This window comes from Rutidosis leptorrhynchoides, chromosome 7 (genome assembly GCF_046630445.1).
Source record: "Rutidosis leptorrhynchoides isolate AG116_Rl617_1_P2 chromosome 7, CSIRO_AGI_Rlap_v1, whole genome shotgun sequence".
Lineage (NCBI taxonomy): Eukaryota > Viridiplantae > Streptophyta > Magnoliopsida > Asterales > Asteraceae > Rutidosis > Rutidosis leptorrhynchoides.
Genome location: NC_092339.1, coordinates 371,661,790 through 371,673,726, shown reverse-complemented (window position 1 = coordinate 371,673,726; position 11,937 = coordinate 371,661,790). Strand labels below are relative to the sequence as shown.

General features: G+C 34.2%; 1 protein-coding gene across 1 annotated transcript; it reads left to right on the top strand.

Annotated features, from left to right (window-relative positions):
- The first annotated feature begins 3,288 nt into the window (after window positions 1-3,288).
- Window positions 3,289-9,294, top strand: LOC139857383 (uncharacterized). Its single transcript, XM_071846130.1, has 19 exons — window positions 3,289-3,413; window positions 4,140-4,268; window positions 4,528-4,645; window positions 4,716-4,811; window positions 4,945-5,078; window positions 5,173-5,256; window positions 5,362-5,520; window positions 5,634-5,703; window positions 5,787-5,941; window positions 6,400-6,564; window positions 6,641-6,712; window positions 6,811-6,931; window positions 7,151-7,225; window positions 7,317-7,388; window positions 7,473-7,513; window positions 7,599-7,865; window positions 8,179-8,670; window positions 8,759-8,914; window positions 9,027-9,294. Exons 2-19 carry the CDS (start codon window positions 4,152-4,154, stop codon window positions 9,084-9,086), a joined length of 2,454 nt encoding a protein of 817 aa, XP_071702231.1. The 5' UTR covers window positions 3,289-3,413; window positions 4,140-4,151; the 3' UTR covers window positions 9,087-9,294.
- The last annotated feature ends 2,643 nt before the right edge of the window (window positions 9,295-11,937 follow it).

The following is an 11,937-nucleotide window of genomic DNA, read 5'->3' as shown; positions in this document are numbered from 1 at the left end:
TATATAGAATTCACGAAGCGAGGAGATTTTCAAGTAAGCTGCAGGGCACAAAGATTGCTTTTATAAAACTTTCAATGACTACAATTTAAAGGTAGTAGAAGATGTATAAGAACCAAACGTCTACACTTGCAAGGATCACGGGATACATTTAATCTGTAAGCACGTGTAATAGACACTAATATCACATCACATTGTATTTCTTTTAACATCAGCTAACATTCTATTTAATGATATCCCGCGATATAAAAAAACACTGGTCAACGACACAACGTCCACTGCAATTTTCACCTTCTTCTCATGAGAAGAAGCTGGGAATGCGATATTTGGCTAGACCTGCAAAGAAATCGTGACGATTATGGGTTACGATCAGTCATCAATTTTCAGTGGTTATACATGATAGGAACGATTAGGTCCTAACAAGACTTGATAACTCCAAGTTACCAAACCCACTGACAATAAACCACTATATGTAATGAACACGAAGAAAACTAGCAGGAATGTAAAAAACAGGAGAATATAACGATGTGTATGTAATTAAACTTGATTACTTTAATCATCGGCCAACCAAAATGTATTCTTTTATTATTTTTCGTAGCTATACATTATAGGTTACATATGGGGTATTCATAGTGCACAAAACTAAACGAATAAGAAGCAAACGAGTATTCATAGTCGAAATCCAATTATTCCCCGCCAGACCCCATCGCGGTCTCGATGGAAGCCATCCGGGTCTCGATGGAACTTCAAAAACGACTTGATGCTACTGACCATATTTTGTAGTCCATCCGAGTTGCAATGAAGGCTATCCCGATTGCGACATGACCTATTCCAACAACCAATTTCTGTTATCTACCTTGAGTGGTAATACGTCAGTTGCAACTTGGGTAGTATGAAACTGGTTTATGTTATGTGGTTTGTTGATGATGCTTTTATGTTATTGTTTCCTCGGGGTGCATGGCTCCCTTAGCCATTGTCTCTTTTATAAGAAAAAATTACATGGATAGTTCCCGTGGTTTGCTCAAATGCACACGGATAATCCAAACTTAATTTTTAACATAAATAGTCTGCACTTTTTGCACGGATAACCCAAAAACGTCAATCCGTTAAATTTTAACGTTAACCCCAGGCATGTGCTAGGCACATGAGGGTATTTTGTCATTTTACATATCATTCTCTTTTTAACTTCTTTATCTCCATCCTCATCCTTTACATAAATATCCAACCCAAATTTGAACTTCCCATTTTCTTCTTTTTCATTTTCAAAATCCTAAAATTAAACACCCCCAAATTAGATCTTTCGTCCTCTAAATTAAACAACACCTATTCATAAAAATACACATCCTAATTTCTCCCTAAGTTTGCTCCTCTATTATCTAACTAACCCCGTGTAATTTAGGGTTTGAACCATGAAATAATTGATTTTGAAGAATAAATAACACATGTTCATAAAAATAACACCTGATGTTTTAAGGTTTCCATAACCACCACCAAAATCGAAATTAAACAACATGAACAATGAAATCAAATATTCAATCAAATATTCGTTCAAGATGACGGCGGTGCATCGGAAGAGATTGGAATGGCGTTCGCGGGTAATGGGCACGGGTTCTATATACCCACGACCCGCCCGTCGGGTTTCTTTTTTGCACGTTGAGACCCGTTACCCGGCCATGGGTGAAAAATTTTCGCCCATGCCCGTGACCCGCGGATACCCGTGACCCGCGGGTAATAATAATATACAAATTTTTATTAGAAAATCAAAATACTTTTATTAATTATAAAACTATATGTACAAGCTATATGTATAATGACGTGAAAATTAAGTTTTTTCTTGTATATAATATTATATTTTTAATTATTATTCAAATACTAGTAAAATAGCTTTTAAATTTAATAATTGTAGTATTAATTCATGGGTAAATTTAGAAAAGTCTCATGTATTCATGGGTCGGGTTTTACCCGCGATGGGTAATATATACCCGCGACGGGTAATATATACCCGCGACCCGCCCGCGACCCGTCGGCGGGTATAGATTTTTACCCGCACCGATGCCCGCGGGTAAGATTTAATGATTTTACCCGCCCATCGCGGATCGGGTACCCGCGGGCCATGGGTTTTTTCTCGCCCATTGCCATCCCTAGATTGGTATGACAACAACGAAGGTGCAACCGTCATTGTCTAAATCTGCTGCTAAGAAATCAGTCTGATCATCTAATTTAAAAACTTCCAGTGCGGCGGAGGAAGTTTTGACGATGGTTAAACCACCAATGAAAAAGGCGGTGAACGGAGTAGGTTTGAATCAGAACTTGCTCCGCTGTTCTGTCGTCTCACCTTGTTCTGCCGCCGTCACCTTCCACCTTCGTCGAACCTTTCAATCGGGATCTTGATATGCATCGCACAACAGGCCCATTTGTAATTTTGGTCTAGATATATGTAGGTTTTGTTATTTTACCAAAAATTAAAGAAAAGTGTTGGTGGTCGTGACATAAAGAAAATCTAGGAGGTGTTTTGAATATGTTGGTGGTCGAGATGTATGTTAATTTTGAAATGAGTTTTTGATTTGATTAGTGGTGTTTGATTTTGAGTTGTTTATTGGAGGATTAGGGTTTATTAATTTTGTTAGGGATGTAGAAGAGATGGTGACGAGGATGATGATGAAAGTGTAAGAGAAAAAGGAGAAGAAGAAAATGAAATAACATAAATACCCTCATGTGCATGTCGTGTGATTCCATTTAACGGACGTGATGAAATTCAAATATTTGTGCAAAAAGTGCAAACTTCTGGAGTATATGGGTTAAAAAATCAAGTTTGGACTATCCGTGTATTTTTGAGCATACTACAAGGACTATCATCGTAATTTTATCCTTTTACAATTTAGGTAGATTACATTACACCAAGTATAAATGACGAAAAAGTAACTATTGAATTTCATTTACACTAAATCGGTTTAGATATAGTTAATCTTTAAATTGTGGTAATATATACTCTTTATTAAATTTATATAATAAAAAAATTTTAATTAATCAACTTGAAGGAGAGAATGCTCTATTTTTCATTTCTAACATGAATTACAACATCATTTCATTTGCAAGTTATTAGTAATTTTAAAACTTAGATTATTATACTTTATTTATTTATTTTATTATGATCTAATATATAAAAAGATTTACAACAAATTCAAAGAAGCTTAAAAAAGATTTAGCTTTTCTTATTTAAATGTAAATTGATTGATTGATTGATTAATTAAGTAACTAGAGGAAGCTTTAACAACTGAAATTAATCAAACACATGACCCTGTTCCAAATTGACATAATCCATTTGCCTGTTTTACACTTTTACATCGTCTCTCTTCTTCTTCTTCTAGATCCTTCGACCCACAAATCTTAAAGTTCTTTCTTCAACAATCGTACCTGTAAGTTTTGCTTTATCTTTCAAATCGATACGATATATATATATATATATATATATATATATATATATATATATTAATTATTGATCTTTATAAAGTTTGTAAGGATTTGCAATCAATCTCAACTCCCAGCTACTGTATTAGTTTTTGATTAATTAATGTATGCCTTCTTTCATCTTCCTTTTATTTTTATATCTCAAGTCAATCAGTTTTTTAAAAAACCCTAAACCCTGATTTTACATATGTCCTGCAAAAGCCCTAAATAGTACTACTTAGACTCTTTGTTATTTTTATTACGGAGTATTATTTTTTATTTTGAAACCTGAACTCAAAATGTTAAATTTTGATTCTTTTTACAAATCTTTATAACTTTAGCTTTGTTATATACGAAATTGTACAACTGGATGACGTGTCAGTGTTCTTAGTTTCTTGATATAGTTTATTGTTAAATGTTTTTATATGTTGCATTGGCATATGTTCAAGTTGTTTTGTGAATTGTCTAACTTGAAAAGCTGAGAACTTTACACAATTGAGCTTACGATTTTTCGAAGTAAACTTAATGAAATTTTGCAACATAATAGAAGTTATCAGATGCTAATTTGGGACTTGTGATCTATAAAACTGTCTTACATCTCTATCACTGTACATTGTTGAAAAAAGTATATAATTTAGAAAACCGAGAACTCGGATGAAGTTTTCATTTGTATAAGCTTCTTGAATTTGTTTCAGATTCAATCTTCAATGGCTGATGAACATGCGAGCACAAGCAATGTTGTTGCTGAAAGTTGTGAATCAATAGTGGATATTCATATCAAGACACTCGATCCGCAGTTGTACGACTTTCATGTTGACAAAAATGTATTAACTGCTCTCTTCCTTTGTTGACTTTTCAATTATTAATTCTTTTTATTCCGTTTTAAAGGATTTTCTGCCTTGATTGGAATCATTCAGTTCAAACCATTCTGTATATATATATTTTTTTCTTCTCAAACATTATTGTAGACAATAATATCCTTTAAGAAATACATGAAAAACATATAATTACTAAAATTAGTTCCATTTACATTGTATCTTTATATGCACGTTTGACTTTATTTGAATTAATGTTAAATTTCAGATGCTAGTTTCTGCATTTAAGGAAAAGATAGCAGGTGATGTTGGCCTACCAGTTGGACAGCAACGACTGATATTTAGGGGCAAGGTTTTAAAAGATGAGCATCGTCTTTCAGATTATCGTATCCTTATTTAAAATAAATGATTCATTTTAATTAAATATTATCAATTGAAAGCCTTAACGGCTTGTAGACATTGAAAGTGGGCACACGTTGCATCTTGTGGCTAGACAGCTGCCTGAATCACAGTCGTCATCTGCTTCTTCAACTGGGACGACAACCACCAACGGTAGTAACATCATATTAAGTTCCGAAATATCGTTCTTTTACGTAGTTGCACTTTATTAAACAAATGGAGTGTACATGTGCACGTGGTATCTTTTATCAGCTTATAGTTACTAGGTTGCATTTTTTTTCATCAGGACATGATGCTAATACTAATGCTGATGCTGCGGGTGCACGTCCTCGTGTGTCCCGTGTTTCACATAGCGTTGTACTTGGGCCCTTTGGCAGTAGTGGGGACCATATTGATGGTGGCAATCCTGATATAAATCGGGTTAGCATCTTTCTTGATTTCTGTAGTATGTAGTGACTATAATGGTTTGTTAGTTTACTTTTATTTATTTATTTATTTATTTTTTGGTTTTTAGGTTATTGGGGCTGTTCTAAATTCTTTCGGGATTGGGGGCCCGAACTCCATGGGAGGTAACGGCGGGCCTATGCCAAACATGCAGGTGATTTTTATACCTTTTTTTTTTTTTTTTCCGTTTGTTGTTATGCGATTTTGGATTATGTATAGCTCCTTTGTTTGTTTTAACAACTCAAATTATTATATATAGTTCAACATTCCTGTGTCACCTGGCCAAGTAAATGAAACCGGAGTTAATGTCAACAGTCAAGGTCAAAGTCAAGGTCAATCGGGAAACAATAGTCAGTCGGGCCCACAAGGGATGCAAGCTCCTTTAGGAACAGTAATAGCTATACCAACACTTGCTACGGTACTTTTATGTTAAAACTTTATTTCGCAGTCCGTTTTTTTCAGTATTAATTGCTACATCGTCTTACATATCATTTTTTGTTGCACTTTCTGACACGTGTTTTCACTTTTCAGCCAATTTCGGATTCATTGCACACACTATCTGAGTTTATGAATCACATGGAGCAAGCATTGTCACCAAGCGGTAACAACTTTGAAGAATATATGTTTTTTCTAATAATTAAAATTAAATAGTTTATTTTTTAATATTTTTTAATCTTATTGTAGGTTATCAACCAAATCAACCTCCAAATAGTGCACAAGGGTCACCCCCTGTAGAATTGCCTTTGGGTGCTCGTGGTGTTCCGTTACCTTCAACTCTTGCAATTGTTATGCGGCATGCACAACGGCTTCTCAGTGGGCCCGCTATCAATTCACTATCGGTACCTAAACTTTAACTCCATTTATGTATCCGTCTTTTGGTTACTTATTTATATATTTTTGAACACTGTATTATATACATATTATATAATATAACTTTGATCTTAACTTCAATCTTGCAATCCTTTATTTGAATTGCAACCTTTAATATAACTTTGATATATGCATGTTACTATATTTTATAAAGAACTTAGCTAGAAGCTATATTTATCTCGACCCCCCGATAAACATTCAAGCTCTGCCACTGTAAGTGTACTATAAGCCCATTTATATAACTTTCAAAATATACTTATTTGTATTTGGCTCACACGAATTTCTTGCAGAATCAAATTTATGTGTTACATCCCAGAAGGACTTTATATTTTGGCGAATTTTATTTTAGAACTCGAATGATTGTAGCTCTCTTATGTTTTTTTTTCCTTCTAATTGTGTGCTATTTGTGATCTGTTGCAAATTGTAGCATGCTGCAGGGCGCTTAGAAGAAGAGGAGAGTTGCACGGACCCCACAATAAGAGCCCAAATCCAATCAGAAACCATGCAATCTGGGCTTGCTATGCAACATTTAGGCGCTCTTCTCCTTGAGCTTGGTCGTACAATGTTGACTTTGCGTATTGGACAGTCTCATGTATGTTCTACTCTTCGTTTTCTGCCATAATAAGTGAAAAGTTTGTCTACAATTGATAAGAATGTGCATGTTGCAGGCTGAATCTTCCGTATACGCTGGACCCGCTGTTTATATTTCTCCATCAGGGCCTAATCCTATAATGGTCCAGGTCAGCTCACTTGATATTAATGTTCCGTTTTGGACACTTTCACGTTTAGTTCCTATTTCCTATAACTAGTAAATTGATTCATGTTGTTTTACTTGCAGCCTTTTCCTTTACAAACTAATTCATTGTTTGGCGGTCAACCTACTCCCTTTAGTTCAGCCACTGTTGGTTCCGTTGGCGTGGGTCCCGTTCCAAGAAACATTAATGTTCATATCCATGCGGGTACGTAATATTAACTTCTTTAATTAGCCTTATATTAGTAAGAAGCCACGGTTGTAAAAGACGCGAGATGGAGACGAGTTGCGCATGACCTTGAAAGGTCGAGTCTGGTCGAGACGGGGTCGAGACAGACGTTGACCAATGTTGACTTTTAATTATAAATTATAAATATATATTAAATATAAATATTAAATATTTTAAAAATAAAGTAACTTTTCTTAGGAACTGGCCCAAGGGGAACTAATGTTGTATCAAACCAAGGAGAACGTGCAAACGGGACAGTTAATGTTCCTTTAGGTAACGTTATTGCTACCGTCATTCAATACAAGTTACTTTTACCACATTATATTCAAAATTACTGACTCTGCATTGTTATCCGTAACTATAGCTCCAACTGAAGTTAATTTGCAAACTCGAGCGGTTGATGATAGCTCGAGTACCGAAAACCAGGCTTCTACAGGTATGTATGTCTTTGCATATCATGTTAAATTCTGTGCGTGTAAATGATTTAATTCGCATAAATTTTGTTATTTTGTAAATCCAGGCCAACCAGAAGAAGGTTTGTCGACAACTGAGGCCCATACGGTATGCTTTAGCATTCTGTTTTTTATAATGTTACCAAGTACTTGAAATTTCACAACTTATAGAAGCTTAAACATGCATTGAGCAGGATACAAGGGATTCGGGAAACGCCACTCCTTGTAGTGTTGTAATGAAGTCTGCAGATGACGTGGAAGGTGCCACATCATCAACTCCTGCAGTTGATGACTCAGCAAATATGTCATCAACTCCTGCAGTTGATGATGACTCAGCAAATGCTTCATCTGCTCCAGCAGTTGATGACTCAGCAAATGCTTCATCTGCTCCAGCAGTTGATGACTCAGCAAATGCGTCATCTGTTCCTCTTGGACTTGGTTTAGGAGGGTTACAACCCAAGGTGATTTTATCTATTATTATTATAACTTTTTTTTTCATGCACTTAACAATTAATAATAAATAAAGTAGCTTAAAAGTGAACTCTCCAAACGGGTCAAGAGTTTCCTTTAGTGTAATTTTGTTGAATATAGCATTATAGCTTCGTAAATTTTTTATTTAAAAAAAGTAGATTATTTAAAAAAAGTTATTTAAAAAAAGTAGATGATAATTCAGATACTAAATATTCATTACTACGTATTTGTTTTGTACAAAATCTGTTCTAGGTCAACTCAACACTTGCAGAATCTTATTTTGCTAATATGTTTGTAATTTAGAAGCGAACTCGGCAAGCAAAATCAGAATCCACTAGTACTAGCGTGCCACCTGTCAACACGCCTCCTACTTCTAATCCCACTGATGCCCAAGTGGACCCCGCCACATTCATGAACCAAGTTATTGCTAGTCCTGCTTTAGATGGCTTGTTATCTGGAGTTTCAACCCAAACGGGAATCGGGTCGCCCGATGTGTTGAGGAATATGTTGGGTCAACTAACTCAGAACCCTGCAATGATGAACACGGTTAATCAAATTGCTCAACAAATGGATGGTAATCAGGATTTAAGTAACATGTTCTCCGGAATGGGTGGGCCCCATCCTGGTGGTGGTGGTGGTTTTGATCTGGCAAGTATGGTTCAACAAATGATGCCAATGGTTGCACAAGCTTTCGGTGGTGGGGGCTCGGGGTCAAATATGTTTCAGCAACCGCCTTCAATCGAGCGTGAACTTCAAGCTACGAGTATTAATGATGATACTTCAAGTGATCCTCAGGTTTTTTTTAGTTTTACCCTATAAAGATTCATGAAAGCTGTAAAAAGTTTTGAACTTTAACATGTAAATTGGGTTTTTTTATTTGTAGATGAATCTTGAAGATTTGGTTGAGAAGATTGAACACCAAGAATCACGAGAAGAAGTGTTTTCGTCTGTAGTTGAAGCTGCTGCTGCTCGCTTGAACAACAATGGTGGCGATGCAGATGGGCTTTCTGAAATAGTTTTCGAAGAGGATCTTACTCATGTTGGTATCATCTTTCATTTAATTTATTTATTTATCCATGAGAAATATTTAATAATATTAATATGTTTTGTTGGATTTTGAAGTTCGAGTTTTTATTGTCCTGTATGTGCAGGAATTTATGGAAATGTTGAAGCGGGATGTTTCACGACGGGTAGAAGAAGAAGGTGATTGATTCATGATTGTATTTATTGTTTCTTGTTTATGAACATAGTTTTATAATTTGTACAATATAACTAGATTTTAAAGTAATGTTGGACTCTTGATATGGTTGATTGTGCATCATACTTGCAATTGTATTTATGGAACTTATTAGAATTAAAGTTGCTTAAATACTTGCTCTTGGTTGAACATGAAATTTGATGTTGATGCTCCTTTAATCATTTTATAGTGTTACAAACATTAGCCTGAATGAGGTAGGTTCAAGTGACAACTAAAATAATTGCGAGAATTTTTAAAATACATTGTTTTATATATTTAAACAAATTACATATAAATCTTATCTAATGTTTGTATGTTATGCTATGTAAATGTTATTGACAAATACTCGTTAAAAGTTAATATTGCTAATATGAAAATGGAGCTGCAACTAAATAATGTATGATTTGTAAATGTAGTTTAACCTTTGGACCATCGACATAAGCAAAGTTTCTTATGTTTTTACTTTTTGGACGAGTCGAATGAAAATGCTAATTGACGTTTAAAATGGTCAAAAATTAGTGTTTTTTAAGTTAAATTTAAACTGAGATGTTAACGAATCTAAACTCCTACTTGCTCTTTTTTGCTTTGACATCCTCAATAAGTAAAACCATATCAATGAGTATTTTATGATGCAACAATGATTAAAAGAGAAATGCTACTTAGTGCCAAAGGTACAAATTAACAATAATTAAATACTTGATTACCCCAATAGTCCTTAAAATTTAACATAAATTTCACCATAGGTCCTATAGTTTTTTTATTCATACTAACCCTTGATGTTTTGATTTGGTTTAAAATTCGTCCCTGTAACTAATGTGTCAAGTCAATATCATTACTTTCAATCATAGTAAGGTCATTTTGGTCAATGTATGTTAAATATAATAAACCTAACATGCCATACACAAACCCATGTCTACAAAATCTCCTTCCAGATGTAGTTTGGTCTTCGTGTGACTAGAGTTTGGTCCTCATGTGTACCTGATACAACTCTACTACTAAACCTACAAGTCACAAACTCCCCTTTGGTTGTTACTGCAGTTTAAGATTTTTTTTGTCTTCGTGCGACTTAGATTCATCTTCGAGCATAGACAAGATAGGCAATCGCCTAGAGCCCAAAAATTTCGAAGGGTCCAAAAATTTGAATATGTAAATATTTTTCTCAATATATTAATTAAATTAAATAAAATATTGTCAATTGAAGTTAAAATACCTTGTTTTTAATTGTTAAATACAATGTAATTAAATAAATAGATAAGTTGTAGTATTAATTTTTTGTGTAGTAAAAACTTTTAACGTATATTTGGGCTCATTTTTATTTTTGTCTATGGCCTTTATATTGTTGAGACGGACATGTTTAGATTACAATTACAGTTTATCTTCTTGTGCAATTTTCCATTTATGTTAAACCGGTACATGTAGTTTGGTCCACTTTGTGACTTGTAGGTTTAGTACAATTGCAATTTGTCATTTTGTGCTATCACAAATTGTCATTTTGGTCAAGTATGTGAACCTTGTACATGAGCAATACACTTGTAATCGATATTGGTGCAGTAAACAAATCAATGCAGGATATTTCTATGCAAAGTATGAGCTACTGGTGCAGTAAACAAATCACACTTGACAATGAGCTACTGCTGCAGTAAACAATTCGATGCAAAATATTACTGTATTAAAATCAATGAAAAAATTGCAACAAACAGATAAATAAAATCAATGAAACCTTACAATATAGTTGATCCAAAGTTGGTGTATCCAACCTTGCATACTCAGTTCGTAAAGTGTACGTCAGAACATCCATGGGTTGATCCATGTTGGATTGATAATATTAGGGTTTTTGATACGGTTTGTTTTACCTGAATAACCAGTCGAATATGAAAATCCAAGAAGGAGATTTTGAATCGTGGATTAGGTGCATGTTAGGTTTATTATTATTTAACATACATTAACCAAACCGCCCTTACTATGATCAAAGTAATGATATTGACTTAACAAATGTTAGTTATAGGGACGAATTCGAAATCGAACCAAAACATCAAGGGTTACCATGAATAAAAAAAACTTTAGGGTCTTGGATGAAATTTATGTTAAACTTTAGGGACGATTGACGTAATTAAATCACAATTAAATACACTCAATATTTCTATTTCTAACAAAAAAAATGCATCAACTCTACTAATAAATTTTCAATTATACTTGAATATTAGTTTTTTTGTTTTTTTTTTTGTGCTAAAAATAACGAATGTTATAAACACTAGGACCTTCATCGAAAAATGAAGGAACCTAAAAAACGAAAACAAAAACTCACAAAAGGATGAAGCTCGGGGGATTAAACTAAGCTAAAAGCTAACTATAAACTAACTAACCCGAGTCAAATCCAGGATAAACGCCAACTCCATACAATTCAAGAAAAGACACTAAATCAAACAACAAAAAATCCAACATCTAAACAACGACGCAAACCGAATAAAAACCAATCTAATCCCAACTAAGCGGCCTTGGGCAAACCCTTATGATTTATATGATCTGGCCAAGAAACATTCCCGTCTGACTTTTCCGCGATAACATTTTTCCCACTTCGCGATTTATACGCATACGAGAGTATGCCATTCAAACCACTTACATTTAAAGTAACCGAAGAAGGACTTGCATGTGACGACCCGGAAATTTTCAACCAAATTTAAACTTAATCTTTATATGTTTCCGACACGATAAGCAAAGTCTATAATGTTGAGTCTCGAAAATTTTGGAACTATGTTCATGTATTCAATTACCTTCGACCAGTTTCGACGATTCACGAACAATTAGTTGTAAATAGATATGTGTAT